The sequence below is a fragment of the Abramis brama genome, assembly GCF_963993115.1.
Source record: "Abramis brama genome assembly, chromosome: 5".
Classification (NCBI taxonomy): Eukaryota; Metazoa; Chordata; class Actinopteri; order Cypriniformes; family Leuciscidae; genus Abramis; species Abramis brama.
The window spans coordinates 36,876,188-36,894,632 of record NC_139967.1 but is presented as its reverse complement, the minus strand read 5'-3'; the positions used below and the strand labels follow the sequence as shown (position 1 = coordinate 36,894,632).

The following is an 18,445-nucleotide window of genomic DNA, read 5'->3' as shown; positions in this document are numbered from 1 at the left end:
AAACCGCGCCATCCCGGTACCATCCCAAGTCCTGTCAGTTTTAGGATTTTTGGCAACAGGGAGTTACCAGCGGGAGTTAGCCGATAGGCAAGTTAACAAATATGATCATTAAGGGTGTCACGATTTCGATTTTAAATCGAAATCGATCGAAATGAATGCTCAATCTCGATTATCGAATCAAAAAATGGAATAGTCGATGCTGTCACGCCCCCTGTCATGTCAGCTCGGCTTGCCAAGCAAAAAATTAAAAAAAAATTTAAAAAAAACACGTGTTGAAGTGCTGCCAGAGCTGCCAACTCACGCATTCACCGTGAGACACAGGCAATTGACACTTTTCACACGCTCTCACGCATAATAATAATAATATCGCGAAGCAAAGAGGACACGGAGACCGACAGACTAGAGTAGGTTACATTATGAAATAAAAAAATCTCAGCTCTCAGATTCTGTCAATTTTATTACTAAATTCAAACAATAAATACCGTTTTGGCGCTTGTAAATGTTACGTGACAGATCCCTAGCGCACATGAACCGATCATCTCTACTAGCTAATAGTAATAAAAAAAATCACATTTATCACAATAAAAAACACGAACACTGTTGAAAGATACTACAACTTACCGAAATGTAGGCTATATTCCTCATACATAATATCGATCAATCAGTGTTTTTCATCAGCGTGAAGAGGTCAATAACATAGCTGGAGAGCAATTATGTCACATTTACCTCAGGAAAGCCTTTTAATGACCATAATATAGGCTATAGCACGTAGTTGGCAAGAAAAAAAAAATAGCTATAGAGAGTATTTTGCTAAATATGTGTTCTATATTACATATTATATTTTTTACTTATTGTCACGATATGGGTGTGGAAAGGAGAGCGAGGACTCAAATGCAGAGGTAGAATGTTTAATAAAAAATGTTCCGTCTCCGACGAGAATAATCAGATAATCAATAATCAGATAACAAGGGGGAGGGATCAGACAATGACACGAGCACATGGCCCAAAATAACAAAACACCCATGTGCAGCACAAGACAGGACAGGCATGTGACATGCTACCAGACGCTCCATAAGACCAAGGCGGGACGGGAGGGACAGACCGGGGCGGGACGGACCAGGGCGGGACGGGAGGGACAGACCAGGGCGGGACAGAGTTTGGGAGTGCCAGGGCAGAGCAGGCTGTGCGGACGGCCAGGGCGGAAATGTCAGTCCATCGGGTGGCCAGAGTGAAGACGACAGTCCATCGGGCGGCCAGGGCTGAGAATTTCCCTCGGGCGGCCAGGGCGGAGACTTTCCCTCGGGCGGCCAGGGCGGAGACTTTCCCTCGGGCGGCCAGGGCGGAGAAGATCATGCAGGCAGCCAGGGCTGAGACGATCCGTCGGGCGGCCATGGCGGAGACGACCCCTCCGGCGGCCAGGGCGGAGACGACCCCTCAGGCGGCCAGGGCGGAGATGACCCCTCGGGCGGCCAGGGCGGAGACGACCCCTCGGGCGGCCAGGGCGGAGACGACCCCTCGGGCGGCCAGGGCGGAGACGACCCTTCGGGCGGCCAGGGCGGAGACGACCCCTCGGGCGGCCAGGGCGGAGACGACCTTTCGGGTGGCCACGGCGGAGACGACCCCTCAGGCGGCCAGGGCGGAGACTTCCCCCTCAGGCGGCCAGGGCGGAGACGACCTTTCGGGTGGCCACGGCGGAGACGATCCCTCGGGCGGCCAAGGAACAGGCACCGGCTCAGGAACAGACACCACCGGCTCAGACACCACCGGCTCAGGAACAGACACAGGCTCGACGGCGGCCATCTTGTCAGGGGACACAGGCTCTGCGACGGCCATCTTGTCCGGAGACACAGGCTCTGCGGCGGCCATCTTGTCAGGGGACACAGGCTCTGCGGCGGCCATCTTGTCCGGAGACACAGGCTCTGCGGCGGCCATCTTGTCCGAAGACACAGGCTCGGCAGACGTGACGTGAACAGTCTCTGGATCGGCAGACGTGCCAGGTCGCTGGGGTGGCGCCGGCAGGGTGAGCAGCTCGGGCGGCGCAGGCAGAGCAGGGCGCCTGGGCGGCGCGGGCAGAGCAAGACGCCTGGGCGGTGCATCAGGGACGGCAGTCACCTCCGGGATGGTCTCCGTGTTAGGAGCCACCGGACAATCAGTTGAGGACGCCCTTTTCCTCCTCCTTCGTCTCCGGACCACCGGACTCGAGACCACTGAACCCGGGACCACCGGAACTGGGACCACCGGAACTGGGACCACCAGGCTAGGGGCCTCTGAATCAGGGGAAGCAACAGTAGCCCCCCTCCTCCTGCGCTTTCGAGGTTGAGGTGGTGTGAGAATAACCTCCTCTGGAGATGCTGCCACTTCTGGGGAAACTATAACCTCCTTAGCTGGAGAGTTGTCGTGACGATCAAGGAGTCTCACGAACCCCTCAAATGTCAAAAATGTCAGTCCTCTCATTACTTCGAATGATATAGGCTCATCAACGGCATAACTAAATAAATCCTTCAGAGCCGCATCACCAAGTCTCAGTCCCTCTGCCGCAGCACTGAATCTCTGGGCAAACTCCCTCACGTTGGTCCCCTGTTGGCGAAGAGAAGTCAAGTCTCTGAACTTCAATATGCATTCATATTGAGGGCATGACACAGGAGAGGCCGGTGGTTTGGGCAAATCCTTCCTCCGCTGAGTCCTCATAACGGCTGGTTCGTTCTGTCACGATCTGGGTGTGGAAAGGAGAGCGAGGACTCAAATGCAGAGGTAGAATGTTTAATAAAAAATAGAAAATAAATCCAGGTACAAATGAAAACAAAACAGGCAAACAAGATAAAGAGGTCTAAAGCAGGAACACGAGGAAACATAGATATAACAAACCAGCACTAGACTACAAACACAGGGAGACTAAATAGGGGAGAAAACAAAGAGGGTTAATGAGTAAGGCAGGTGGGACAAATAAATCAATAATCAGATAACAAGGGTGAGGGATCAGACAATGACACGAGCACATGGCCCAAAATATCAAAACACCCATGTGCAGCACAAGACAGGACAGGCATGTGACACTTATATCATTAAATAAAGTTGTTGTTATAATAAAAAAAACGCATTATATTTAATTATTTTTAACCTTAAATAATAGCCTACTACCAGCTGATAGGGCTCTCTGTATGTTTACAGCATTAGGTGAGTTTTTTTTTTTTTTTTTGACAAATTAACGCCTAGGCTATCTTGTGTAGCCTACCTTATATTTATCCAAATGAGTCAATATTAAATTAAATCACAATAATTTAATTGAATTGAAATAATAAAAATGTGTAGCTTACCAGAAATTGTACCATGTAAACATTGTAACATGTTGTCACTAAACCTAATAAAATTCAGTTTAGTTACTAAAATGTTAGTGACAATCACAATACACTTAATGTGATGCAATTTTTTTTACAATCAAACAAATCGAGAATCGAATCGAACCGTGACTTTAGAATCGAAAATGTAATCGAATCGAGGATTTGGAGAAACGTGACACCCTTAATGATGATGCTATTTTTTTCTGCGCAAAACTTGATGTGGAAACTTATAATTCTGTTAATTTGACATAGGTCTGGGATTTCACAGCCATCACTGAGCTCCTTATTGCCTGCTGTTTTGAAAGGGATTATTACAATGACAAATCGATACATAAAGTTTCCTTACACTATTTGGGAACAGGCCAATATCAAAAGGCAATTTGCAGCAATGTCCGGATTCCCAGATGTAATCGGCGCAATTGACTGCACTTATATTGCTATAAGGGCTCCATATGAGAACAAGTTAATTTATGTGAATAGAAAACATGTGCATTCCATAAATATGCAAGTTGTTTGTGAGGCCAACATGATTTTTACAAACGTTGTGGCGCGATGGCCTGGTTCAACACATGACTCGTTTATTGTAATGCACAGCAGTGTAGGGAACAGACTTGAGGCAGGTGATGTGCGCGATGGGTGGCTTCTTGGTAAGTGAAAATTACATAATGGTCTTTTCTAACAGTTCAAGCCTACTGTAAAATTAATCTGTTATACTGGTAGGTGACAGTGGTTACCCCCTGAGACGTTGGCTCCTCACCCCATTTCCAAACCCTCAGAGTGCAGAGCAAATGCGTTACAATGATGCCCACACTCGTGCATGCTCGGTAGTTGAGAGAGCCATTGGCCTCCTCAAGTGTAGATGGCGTTGCCTTGATGTTTCGGGTGGTAGACTTTTATATCAACCAAAAAAAGTCTGCCAGATCATCATGGCATGCGCCATTCTACACAACATGGCACAGAGGAATGGTGTCGCTCTCCCCCCTGACCTTCCTTACCTACAGCATGAGGAGCCTGACCCACACCCCCTCCCCAACATGAACGGCATCATCAGGGAGCAAGGATCCGTGAGGAAGTAATGCAGCATTTTTGAAGGAACACAAAGGTTTATTTTTTAACAAGATCTTTTAATGTAGACGCAATGTCGCCCAACACAACCCTTATTTGTTTTAGCTCATCTGCTATAACTGTAATTGCGTCAATAGTGTCCCTCTGTGTCTGAAGGACAGCATCAGTTAACACCCGGCCACTTCCAACCGTGCCATGGGGTCTGGACGCGCTCCTGCTGGGGACCTCCGGACACTCCACAGTTGCTGCAGACTCAGCGCTGGGAGTCTCCTCACCACCCTGTGCTCCCATATCCTCTGGAAAAACAATACCACAATAACCTATTGTGCTATATTTTATTTAATTGTGCTAATGCAATAAAATAATTTACCTGTTTCCACCATGTCTGTGTCTCCCTCCGTGTCAGGCAGAATGCCGCACACACTGGTTTCTCCAATTATAGAAGCCAGCCGGGTCTCCAAGGGGGACAGATCGGGCGTCCCAGGACCCCCACCAGTCCCAGACACACTCTGTCGGTGACTGGCGAGCCTTTTTTTTGCCCCCACCTTTAAGTCGGACCACTTCTTTTTTATTTCGGGAACCGTCCGGTTAGCCGAACCAACTGCATTCACAGCTGCAGTCACATGCTGCCATTCCACACTCTTTTTTTTGTTAGTGACGCCAATGCTATGGCTACCAAACAAAATAATTCTCCTTTCCTCCACCTCCGTCACAAGAACCTCTATTTCGGTGTCTGTGAAATTTCTTTTTTTCCCCTTATTTTCCATTGCTGCCATTTTTACGCATAAAGAACCTCTGGCTCGTTTATATTAATATGCAAGGCCATTCATGAGGTGATTTGCATGGGCTATATATGGTTGAAAGGGGGCGGGTAAAGGGCGGGATGTCGATTTTTTTCACGTGCGCAAATTATCAGGTAGACTGTGATTTATAAATGGAAAATTGCATCCAGGTGTGCGTGCGCACGGTTTTATAAGTCTCAATTTTTGTTTGCGTACGCCATTTTTGACTTTCGTGCGCACGTACACTTTTAGTAAGGATCCTACGCACAGTTTTATAAATGAGACCCCAGGACCGCGATTGTTATTTGCAAAAGTTAATTTTAACGTACATCCCAGATTGGCTGACCCGGCATACACGCTCATTCAATGGATGGACGATCTGACAGGATTAACGTCAACGCTACCTCCGGTTGAGTGGCCTGACTTCTACACCTACCCGATAGAGAAACCGAGGGTAAAGAGAAACTGAGGGCATATACATATTTAGATGCCTATAACTGTACTAAATGGTCACAAGACTTGTGTGGTAGCCTACGATCCGCAGTTCTGCCTAGCCAGCGCCAAGGCCAGACAGAAGACGACAATGTAAAGAGTGACATTACGGTGCGATTTTAATGATGTGAATATTTTCCAGAAATAAAAATTTCAGATACAGCATATTCATTTTTTAACTATGTATTTGATTACACTTTCTTACCAGGTTCTTCAAAAAGTCTAGTCACAATCAATCAAAACAATGTCTATACAATGAATCATAGATGATTCACAAATAATCACAATAATTTAGAAAACATTATGCAATAAAATTTCAAATTGGAGCCTGTACTCTGTCGATTCTTGCACCCAACAACACCACAAGATGACATTTAATAACAATAATAATTTAAACTCCTTATTATGTAGCCGATCTGTGATGGTTTGTATTGGCCGCCTCCATTTTTTCGTTTGTTTTGCCTCCAGCTAACGCTGTGACGTAATTGTGACGTCGGCGCAAAAGGGGTCTATTGTAAAGTCATGTGATGTGTAACCCCGTTTCCGATCCATCGTGCAATGTGCACACAGCAGCAACTGAATGCTACCCCAGATAGTTGTGCAGTGTGAAAAGAACAGTGATTTGACGACTTTGAAAATCGTGCAATGTGAACTCGGCATTAGTCTGAGACAGAGACAAGACCAAGTACAAGTGCTGTCGAGACAGAGACAAGACCAAAACCTTTAAAAATGGTCTTAAGACCACCCTCGATTACTACAACACTACTGCTAAAGCAAATGCTAGCCAAGTATTTGAAGGTTGAGTATGTGAGCTCATTGGCTACAGATACAGCAGGAACTAATCAGCTGTACCCTATAGAGAATGATGTTATTGCAAGCAGGTTGAGTTAAGGACCTATTAGCCTGCGCCATCTAGAGTTTCATGACAGAACTTTGTAGCCTATGTCACATCATAAATGTGTTTTACAATCTAATGTTCGTCAAGGTTTTTAGTCACATTTTAGTCACATTTTATATATGCCCTCTTGGTGATTGTTTAGTCTCTTTGCATGTGACATGAGGATAGGCGCCTACAGGTTGTATGTTTGCAGTTGTGTTCAATATAGTCCTGTAAGTTTTTTTATTTATTAATTCTAACGCTAATTTTGATTTCATTAGTTAATTAATTATTTTCCTAATTTAAAAGTTCAGGTTCTTCTATAACATCTCTCTGGCTCTCTTCCAGGTGTGTGGTCCTCGTTTGATGCATAAATGTGAGGGGTTTAACTATCTCAATGGTCAGTGTGTGGAGATCAGCCCTCACTTCAGTGCTGCTAACACAATGAAGCCAGCTTTCCAGGGTATCACAACACTTAACAATTACTGTTGTAATGCTGTGTTAAATTTTTTTTTTTAAATAAAAGCATTACAAATGCATTTTAAGGAAAAAAATATGATTACATAACATACATATGTTACCTTTATTATATAATTTAATTAAACTATCTTCAATAAAGGTATTTATTTTTCAATTTTTTTTTGGGGGGGGGGGGATATGAATGTGGATTTGATGTATTTTGCATTTTTCTTTATCAACCTTATCCTGACCAAATCATTATATGTGCAAATTGTATATGCTTTATGCTTGTGTTTTTGTGTGTTTCAGAGTGTCATGTTATTCCCCCGCTGGATGCAGTTATTCTGTTTGATGACTCACGCAGTATCACTGCTGAAAATTTTGAAATGATGATCAGATTCATCAAGAACTTGATTGCCATGTTCTTGGACACACAAGCCCAGGTGTGTATGTACACGTGTATGTCTATGCCTTTTAAGACTGTGATACACAACTTTTGCCCATATTTTTCCCCATTTTCATTCTGGAGGAGTCAACACTAGTTGTCGAAAGTCATAGCCAGTCTATAGATTTTGGGTGAACATTGGTGTTTGAATGACATTTACATTTACATTTTACATTTACATTTACATTTATGCATTTGGCAGACGCTTTTATCCAAAGCGACTTACATTGCATTATCCTATACATTTATACATAGGTATGTGCAATCCCCTGGGATCAAACCCACAACCTTGCGTTGTTAACGCAATGCTCTTACCACTGAGCTACAGGAAAGCTGAATGACCAGTTTTTCTCTGTAGTCATTTAAACGTAGAGTAGGCAATTTCGGAGAGGCTAGCAATAGCAAGCTAGATTTGAAAGCATGAGATCCCACCTTCCCTTCAGAGTGCACTCAAAAGCCACGCCTCCTTCAAAACACACACAGCAGAGTCTGCAAAACGTCACGAGAGACAGCGTTAAATTACCTCATGTCTCAAAGCACATAACATTTCAATAATAATGAATGTAAATAACTCTTACTTGTACCACCTGACTGCTGCAGATTCATTTCGGCGTTGATAGTGACATAGAAACGCATAAATCTGAGTCTGAGGACGTGAAACGCTCTGTCTATGACAACTCAAGTGAATAGAACGTCACGGGTTGCCATCTCGTAATTACGGTTATGGAATGGCGTGAATGCAGCATAAGCTTGTTGTTTTGGTTCTGGAGGAACTGTAAAAGTTGGCTGTAGGGCTGCTCGATTATTGCAAAAATCATAATCACAATTATTTGTGATTTATAATTGTTATGGTGGGCAATATGATCAAAGTCTTATTTCACGATATGAGTAGTTTTAAATAAATGTAAAAGTTCACAATTATCAATACTTAAGCAGGAACTTATACAAGGTTAACTTATGTCAAGTCACCTTTATTTATATAGTGCTTTTTACAATACAGATTGTTTCAAAGCAGCTTTACATTGATAACAGGAAATGAATGCAACAAAGATTGTTTTGGCTGTACAGCAGCTCTAGAAGGAAGTCATTGTCCAGTTTAAGTAAGTTCAGTATTGATTCATTTCGGTTGTAAAAATTCTTAGTTATTATTTTAGGGGCTGTTTACACGACACCTCGATTTTCAAAGTGTAAGTTTTCATCTCTGTGTAAACTTCAAAAACGTGAATCTGTGAAAACAGTGACGGCATGGACATGCATATTACGTGTTAAGTCTATATTGAATGCGTGTGTGCGCAGGCGTGTAGTCTTTCTTTACAAAGTGACATTGCCAACTGTCTGGTATGCATAATACAGTGTTCCACATCATCAGCAGGCATGGAGTTGCTTTCCACTGCTATGCTGATGATACTCAGCTCTATGTCAGGTTGGACCCCGCATCCTCTGCATCATCACTCTCCACTCTAACTGCCTGCCGGAGGAGACAAGGGCATGGATGACTGACAACTTCCTTCAGTTAAACAGCTCCAAAACTGAAGGTCTCCTCATTGGGACCCCACACCAACTCCGATCCTCCCCCTTGATCATTTACTCATTTGCTGGCCATGACATTCCTCTCACATCCTCTATAACAAATCTGGGGGTTCGATTTGACCCCCACCTATCATTTAACACCCACATCCAACTTATCTTGTAAGACTGCATTCTTTCACCTCTGGAACATCTCCAAACTCCGCCCCTCCCTTTCTCTTTCTGATGCAGAGAAGCTGGTTCATGCCTTTGTCTCCTCCAGGCTCGACTACTGCAATTCACTCCTCATCGGGATCCCTGGCAGGAGCCTGCAGAGACTGCAGTACATTCAGAATGATGAGGGTGCGCAAATTTGAGCATATCACACCCATCCTCCATAAACTTCACTGGCTTCCTGTTAGGTTCAGGATTGAGTATAAGATCTGTCTCCTGACCTATCAGTGTGTCTACGGCAGCGCACCATTGTACCTCAAAGAACTCATCAATAGGCATAACCCAACCCGACATCTCCGTTCCTCTGACAGCCACAAACTCCAGGTCCCCAAGTCCAAACTCCGCACTATGGGAGATAGGGCCTTCCAAGCGGCTGCGCCTCGACTGTGGAATGCCCTCCCGAACCACCTGAGGGCGCCACAGTCTATAGAGGTTTTTAAAAAACTTATTTTGTACTGCATTTTCTTAATATAATTTTGTTTCTTGCTGGTTTTGACTGTTTTTATATTTAGTGTTTTTACCTGTGCACCTGTAGCACTTTGAGATGTGTTTTTCCACGTGTAAAGTGCAATACAAATAAAACTTATTATTATTATTATTATTATTTCCCTTTCGAGGGAACTCGTGATGCATCAATGACGCTTTGGTAACGCTCCTGCGTGATTGTGTCTGAAGCACTTGTGTCAACTAGTCCAATGGCGAGAGTGGGCGTCACGGGCGGGTGACGTCACGACCAGGAAAGGATGAAGCACATCCGGAATAGAACCGTGCTAGCTTCTGTGCCTCAGCAAGCGCTCTGTGTTACATACTGTCTGTCTTATTTATTGTTGTCTGTCACTATATCAGTCACAAGCATAGATATTATGGCGAACAAAACAACCTTAGTTTGTGTGTTCCTCCCTGCCCTCTTTCCTTACGGGTGGGGATACACACGATGTATGTGTTGTTTGTTTGGAACGGAGCATAATCTGTCAGTGCTCGAGGGCGCTGACTATGAGCATTGCGAGTTACAATCACTTTACTCGCTCCGTTCCCGCTTGTCACTCTATGAGGAGGGTGTTCAGGCTCGCGTTCCTCGCAGTACCGGCCCCGTTGTTGCCGAGGCAGCACGGAAGCTGGTATTGTGGGGTTCGCAAAATGGCTCTCGCGGAGGGGTTAGAGACAGGCTCTGCCTTTTCTTTGCCTTTACCCGGGGGTTCCAGCACTCTCTCTCTGGGATCGGAAGCCCGCGCCATGGCTTCTTCCGCCCTGGTTAGAGAGCCCGGTGTTTCAGCAGTCTATCTCTGAGGAGGTAGAGGTGCTGAGCATCGATGCAGGGGAATAAAAACTCACCACCCTCATCAATTAAGAGCATGTTCGAAGAATCATGTAGCTCTATATAAAAATGAAAATAGTGGACGGGCTATGTTCATTCATAAACATTACCAACGTGTGTGCACTATATCGGGAGTTTCCCCATGCTACTGTTTATTAAAAAAAAAAAAAACTGCAATAAGAATCGAGTGGTTATGCAAATACAATGCATAGATTAAAGAGATATATAGTGTATTACAAGCTATGAATTTATGATTCTTTTATTGTATGTTGAAACTACTTTTTTATATATAAGCCTATATATATATATATATTTATATATATATATATATATATATATATATATATGTATATGTATGTATGTATATATATATATATATATATATATATATATATATATATATATATATATATATATATTCAGCCTTTCATTCAGACTATGTTGACTTGTCTGGTTGATTTTTTGCTGTTTGATTCTGAGGAATTTTTTCTGCGAAAAAAGGCTTCAGCCAAGGTCCTGACGCCACTGGTGCAACCCCGACTGGAGTGGAGTGGTGTACACCTCAGCATACAGTGCCCGCCCCACCTCGGTGCCCTCAGGAGGCCGTTCTGCCAACCCTTGGTGCCTCGGGGCGCAGCGGTCTCCAGCGAGCACATGGCTCAGTGTCACCACGACTCTGTGTCAAACTCGCACCCTCTGAGGGGGGTTCAAAAACAGTCAGTTTGGTTGTTTCCTGCCAGTATGCTTCAGGTCACCGAAGTGGCTGTTACAATAACACCAGAGGCCTGTCTTGAGAGACTTGAAAAATCTGCCGAATATATCTCCATGGGTCCTGCAGATAATAGAGAGAATTTACAGTATCCAGTTTAATCCTCCTCCACCTCATTACAACGGGGTGCTACTCACGTTAGTACATCCCAGGCAGGCTCTGGTAATGGAGCAAGAAGTAGAGTCTCTATTAGCGAAGGGAGCTATAGAACAGATGTACTCACCCGACAGAGTTATCACGTTTTTACAGCTGCTACTTTATTGTTCCGAAAAAAGGATGGGGGGGTTGCGTTCCATTTTAGATCTTCGTCTGTTGAATTGTGCAGTCATGAAACTCAAGTTCTAGATGCTCACACTCAAACAGATTGTGACCCAAATCAGATCTGAGGACTGGTTTGTCACGATAGATTTAAAAGACGCTTACTGTCTCCATCCTCCCTCAACACAGGAAGTTCCTGAGGTTTCCTTTTGGGGTAAAGAATACCATTATCGGGTGCTTCCATTCAGTCTAGCTCACGTTCACGAAGTGCGTAGATGCAGCTCTGGCCGTGTTCAGGCTGCAGTGCATACGCATTCTGAACTACATTGACGACTGGCTAATTCTGGCGGAATCAGAACAGTTAGCGGCCCGGCATCAAGATGTCGTCCTCGCTCACATAAGAAGTAGACTCAATGCCAAGAAGAGTGTGCTTTCTGCACTACAGAGAACCACTTTCCTTGGTGTGGTATGGGAATCAGTCACGATGCGAGCCACACTATCGCCCATTCATGTAGCTGCTATCCTCACAGCCACAAAAGAGTTGAAGCTAGGCCAGTCACGCACTGTGAAACAGTTCGAGAAACTGTTTGGCCTCATGGTAGCAGTGTCCAATGTGATACCCTTAGGCCTACTGTACATGAGACCCTTGCAGTGATGGCTCAGAACCAGAGGGTTCTCCCCGAGGGGAAACCCACTTCATACGATCAAGATCACACGGCGGTGTCTCAGCGCCTTGGTTATATGGAGGAAATACTGGTTCCTATCCCAGGGTCCGGTGTTGGGAGCTCTTTGCCTCACCGGCTGGGGAGCGGTAATGGAAGGCCATTCAGCCCAGGGCCTGTGGAGGAGACATCATCTTTCTTGGCACATAAACTGCCTGGAGATGATGGCAGTCTTCAATGCGTTGAGACATTTCCTCCCAGACCTGAGGGACCATCATGTGCTTGTCCGTACAGACAACACATCGGTGATCTCTTACATAAATCGTCAGGGGGTCTGCGTTCTCGTCCACTATGCAAACTGGCGCACCAGATTCTCTTGTGGTCCCTAGGGAAGCTGCTCTCCCTGAAAGCAGTTTATTTCCGGGGCATCAGAATGTAGGAGCAGACATCCTATTGAGGCAGGGGCTGAGGCCCGAGGAATGGAGGCTCCACACCGAGGTGGTGGAGCACATTTGGGGGGTTTATGGCCAGGCACAAGTGGATCTCTTCGCGTCTCAGGATACGACGCACGGTCCACTGTGGTTCTCCCTCACACACCCAGCTCCCGTGCGGCTGGACATTGTGGTATTGACATGGCCGAGGCTACGTCTGTACGTCTTTACCTGATTACTCTGCTCCCAGGAGTTCTGGAGAAGGTCTGCCGGCACAGAATAATTCTACTACTAGTAGAACCATACTGGCCGAGCTGACTGGTTCTCGGACCTGGTGTCTCTCCTCGACGGCTCTCCCTTGGAGATTCCAGTCAGGAGGGACCTTTGGTCTCAAGTGGAAGGGGTGACCCTTCACCCCAGCCCAGAGATTTGGAACCTGTGGGTTTGGCCTCTGAGGGGGCCCAACTCATTGACTTTGGTCTCTCAACTGAGGTTGTGGAGACCATACTTCACTCCAGAGCTCCCTCCACGAGGAAACTGTATGTATTAAAGGGATACTTCAGGATTTAGCATTAAGCTTTGTATTAGTAGAAAACCTGTAGTATTTTCAAATTACAGTGCTTTCCACCCTCATATCCCCCTGAGACAAGAGATTTATGTATTTTTTGTCTGGAAAAAAAATCCTCAGATGACGCAAAAATCGTAATTTCGCGTCATCAGAAGATTTTTTTGGCCAGAGGCTAAAGACTACAGCCAGTAGTAGGGGCTGTCCCACATGTTTTTTTGGGAAGCTAAGCTAGCAGGCTCTTGTTCTGTGGAGAAATCTGAGTAGTAGGAGAAAGCTGAGTAGTAGGGGTTACCATCCTCTTTTTCCCGGACATGTCCGGCCGTCGAGATCGTCCAAAATGTCCGGGATTCGGCTTTTGCTTTCTGCAGTCGCCATTCATTGTTTACATGCACACCTTTTGTTTCAGTCTAACTGAATTCATTCCGATTGGTGAATCTGAATGTAGTGTTTACATGAACTCTAAACAAGTGATCGGTTGATGTGCGTTTTAACATTACTAAGAAAATTCCCGCTCCTCCGTGAGAGATACGAGACCGGTGCATCTCACAGGTGCCGCTCATCAGTAATCAAGCCACCGGCTTCGCGCCGTTCTCCCACGGCCCTCAGTCTCGTCCTGCTCGCCACAGTAAACATAATGAATTGGTTGTTTCCTCTGTGGTGCTTTTAGACCAGGACAGGAGCATGGCAGCTTAGAAGCCTTCTTATATATGTAGATATCCCTGTATGTGGTATGCAGCAGGCTGGTCCTCTCCGCTCACGTTCGTAAGGTTTTACTACTTCAACCTGGGCGTGTCCCCAGGTTCTTAGGTGCTCTTGTCTTAGTTGTGCAGTATTCACACAGACAGGCTCTGGTTCGTATGGCGTTTTTGGTATTCTCGTTTCCAGAGCGTCATTGACGCATTGCGAGTTCCCTCGAATGGGAACGTCTCAGGTTACGACTGACATGCCATACTTCCTACATCCCTGTGACTTGCTTCGGCCCTTTTTGAAGCTAGCACAGTTCTATTCTGGATGTGCTTTATCCTTTCCTGGTCATGACGTCACCCGCCCGTGACGCCCACTCTCGCCATTGGACTAGTTGACACAAGTGCTTCAGACGCAGTCACGCAGGAGCGTTCCCAAAGCATCATTGACACATCGTCTCGTTCCCTTCTCAGGGAACTAGGGTTACAGTCGTAACCTGAGACGTTTTTTGTCATTTTTGCAGATCTGTGTGGACAGGGATCATTTTGATTACATTGTCATCTGTACAGAGAAAAAAAAATCTGTTTTTCAGTACATCGTTGTCGTGTAAACGTACCCTTAGTTAATTTATCCCTTACCCTTCTGTTGGGTCCCAATCACAGTAGTCCGGTACCTAAAGGGAAGCGTGGAGCTAGGCTCACTCCAAAGCATTGATTGGTTGACACGAGAATCGCCATTTGCGCATGCTTTTTCGGCTGTGTTTTTCCTTGCAGTCTGCAGCCTTTGCCCAAACAAAGCTTGTCTTCTTCTTGTGACAAACAGCCACATGCCGAGAAACAAGAACAAGATCTGCTGTATGTCCTCCATTGACACTTTCTTCTTCGCGCGAGAATGATTTCAAGTAAGGGTTACTATCAAGTAAGGGTCCTGTTGGTGGTGGAAATGAAAGCTAGATCAGGGTTTACCGTCCCGAATCGTACTGTACTGTACTGTTCGGTGGAAACAAGCAATGTGTCCTCAAATAAGCAAGCCAGTGACGACAGTGGCAAGGAACCCAAACCCGAAAAAAATCAGCTATCATGTCGATGAGGCCTCCACAGGGGAGAGTCTAGTTGACACAATCTCTGCTGGCACTTCAGGGCTGCGTTGTGGTAGTGTCTAGGCGCAGGTCCTTCATCTGATCTGGATACAGCCCGGATCCAGAAGACTACGATTACGTCGGGATAAACAGAGAGACTAATATTAGCGTATATGTTATTCTTCTTATGATGTAATGAATACATCGGGTGTGATAGGGTGTGAATTTATGCAGCCTAACAATCATTTTACATTATTTGAAATATAGATTACGAACATAAGAAAAAGTCGTCACCTTCATTTATATAGTGCTTTTGACAAAATGGATTGTTTCAAAGCAGCTTTACAGTGATAATAGGAGCTCAAAATAATTACATAAGGCAAGTAAACAGTCAGCAATACAATATGAACAAAGATACTAATTACAATAAAAACGGAAAAATAAATACAATAGAACGAAAATAAAAATTGAATAACTATTGGAACCTGTGGAACCTCTTTTGCTGCTTAATGCACAGATCCCACAGTTTTACAACACTTACTTATTTGGCTGATTTGGATGTTATGTTTGGGCTTTTAGGGAGGAACGAAAGTGCACCGCTGTGAAGGGAAAGAAAGGAAGGTACACTGGATGGAATGCGGCAGCGGCACAATAATCGTTTTACCTTGATAATATTGTTTTCATAATCTTTGAAAGTCAAAATCAAAAATCAGTTCTGATTAATCATACAACCCTAGGTGGCTTCTGTTTGTTTGTGGCACTCAGTGACTGTCTGTCTACAACTCATAGCTTTACTTTCCACTGATGACGTGTGATGTCTGCGCGAGCAGAGCATGCGGAGGTATGGAAATACAGTACATATGTTGACAGGCAGGTAGGACATTGTGTCATTGCATTCGAACATTTTTTGGTCCTGAGACTTCCACAGAAGATATATGTACATGTTTTAATATTTAGACCACTTCTATTGATTGCTATCAGAATGTGAAGAGAGTTTCAACCAGTATAAAGAAAAAGTGTTTATAAAACAATAGCCTACCCTACCTTTGACTCGGCAGGTGTATGATGCCTAGTTATGATATAAAATCTGTTCAAGATTTAAAGGAACACTCCACCGTTTTTTCATATTAAACTATGTTATTCCCTTAACTAAGACGAGTTGATACATACCTCTCTCGTCTCAGTGCGTGCACTCAATCGATCTGGCGCGCGGCGACACTTTGATAGCACTTAGCTTAGCCCAGTTCATTCATTAGGATCCAAACAGAGATGAAGCTAGAAGCGACCAAACACCCCCTTACCTCCCGTTTTCCCTATTTAAATACAGTTACACGAGTAGTTACATGACCAAGTATGGTGACACAAAATTAAACGTGGCGCTTTTCTAAGCAGGTAAAAAGGATAACTATAATGTATGGCGGAATAGCACTTGGGAGCACTTCGACTCAGCGCAGTAAAAAGTCACGTTGGTTCTAATGACAGAAGTGAGAGGGAGAGGGGGAGAGGATTTTTCAGGAGTGATGATATTACTGCGCCGAGTCGAAGTGCTCCCAAGTGCTATTCCGCCATAAATTATAGTTATCCTTTTTACCCGACGAGAGAGGTATGTATCAACTCGTCTTAGTTAAGGAATAACATAGTTTAATATAAAAAAAAAACATGGAGTGTTCCTTTGTCATGTAGTTTGATTAAAAATATTTAATTACAAAAAATTTCAGCCTTTATTTTTTATATCACTATGGTGTCATATTCATATTGTTTCTGTGTCTCAGGTGGCAGTGGCCAAGTTCTCCACCAGAGTGTCAGCTGTCTTTCATTTTGAGAACTTTGCAGTGAATCGAGACCCTGACCAACTAATGAAAGACGTGACCCAGGCACAGGGAGATACATACACACCTTCTGCAATATGTTTTGTACTGTGAGTGTAGCCATAATTGTAATATGCATGGGTTCTGCTATGATATGAAGCCAAACAGTTGCTGTTTATTGCTCTCTCATTCCCCCTTAGTGAAGAGATGTTTTCTGAGAAGGTGGGAATGCGAAGCAACTCTCAGAAGTTATTGCTGGTGATCACTGATGGAAAATCAAATGACCCCAAAGAGGAATTTAAGAATGTAATCCTGAAAGCCAATGAACGAGACATCACACGATTTGCCATTGGGGTAAACATGAATCATGAAATAAAGTTAATGGAATATTCTAGGTTAAATAAAGCTTAAACTCTATTGTGTGGTTAGCACAGTTAGCACAGAACTCCTCTATTAGAGCTTATAAGTGCTTTTACACATACAGTGGGTACGGAAAGTATTCAGACCCCCTTAAATTTTTCACTCTTTGTTATATTGCAGCCATTTGCTAAAATCATTTAAGTTCATTTTTTTCCTCATTATTGTACACACAGCACCCCATATTAACAGAAAAACACAGAATTGTTGACATTTTTGCACATTTATTGAAAAAGAAAAACTGAAATATCACATGGTCCTAAGTATTCAGACCCTTTGCTGTGACACTCATATATTTAACTCATATATAGAAATGGTGCTGTCCATTTCTTCTGATCATCCTTGAGATGGTTCTACACCTTCATTTGAGTCTAGCTGTGTTTGATTATACTGATTGGACTTGATTAGGAAAGCCACACACCTGTCTATATAAGACCTTACAGCTCACAGTGCATGTCAGAGCAAATGAGAATCATGAGGTCAAAGGAACTGCCTGAAGAGCTCAGAGACAGAATTGTGGCAAGGCACAGATCTGGCCAAGGTTACAAAAAAAAATTCTGGTGCACTTAAGGTTCCTAAGAGCACAGTGGCCTCCATAATCCTTAAATGGAAGACGTTTGGGACGACCAGAACCCTTCCTAGAGCTGGCCGTCCGGCCAAACTGAGCTATCGGGGGAGAAGAGCCTTGGTGAGAGAGGTAAAGAAGAACCCAAAGATCACTGTGGCTGAGCTCCAGAGATGCAGTTGGGAGATGGTAGAAAGTTGTAGTAAGTCAACCATCACTGTAGCCATCCACCTGTCGGGGCTTTATGGCAGAGTGGCCCGACGGAAGCCTCTCTTCAGTGCAAGACACATGAAAGCCCGCATGGAGTTTGCTAAAAAACACCTGAAGGACTCCAAGATGGTTCTTGAATGGACTGTTCTTGAATGGCCCAGCCAGAGCCCTGACTTAAACCCAATTGAGCATCTCTGGAGAGACCTGAAAATGGCTGTCCACCAACGTTTACCATCCAACCTGACAGAACTGGAGAGGATCTGCAAGGGGGAATGGCAGAGGATACCCAAATCCAGGTGTGAAAAACTTGTTGCATCTTTCCCAAAAAGACTCATGGCTGTATTAGATCAAAAGGGTGCTTCTACTTAATACTGAGCAAAGTGTCTGAATACTTAGGACCATGTGATATTTCAGTTTTTCTTTTTTAATAAATGTGCAAAAATGTCAACAATTGTGTTTTTCTGTCAATATGGGGTGCTGTG

The 18,445-nt window shown here is 44.4% G+C and overlaps 1 protein-coding gene across 4 annotated transcripts in view; it reads left to right on the top strand.

Annotated features, from left to right (window-relative positions):
* Window positions 1-18,445, top strand: part of LOC311082458 (integrin alpha-X-like) — a 176,126-nt gene that overhangs the window by 27,547 nt on the left and 130,134 nt on the right. For all 4 annotated transcript variants that reach the window (XM_084113304.1, XM_084113305.1, XM_084113303.1 and 1 more), the window contains exons 5-8: window positions 6,903-7,017; window positions 7,323-7,456; window positions 16,736-16,881; window positions 16,972-17,125. In XM_084113304.1, coding sequence (XP_083969430.1) covers window positions 6,903-7,017; window positions 7,323-7,456; window positions 16,736-16,881; window positions 16,972-17,125 — 549 coding nt within the window. The remainder of the gene's footprint in view (window positions 1-6,902; window positions 7,018-7,322; window positions 7,457-16,735; window positions 16,882-16,971; window positions 17,126-18,445) is intronic.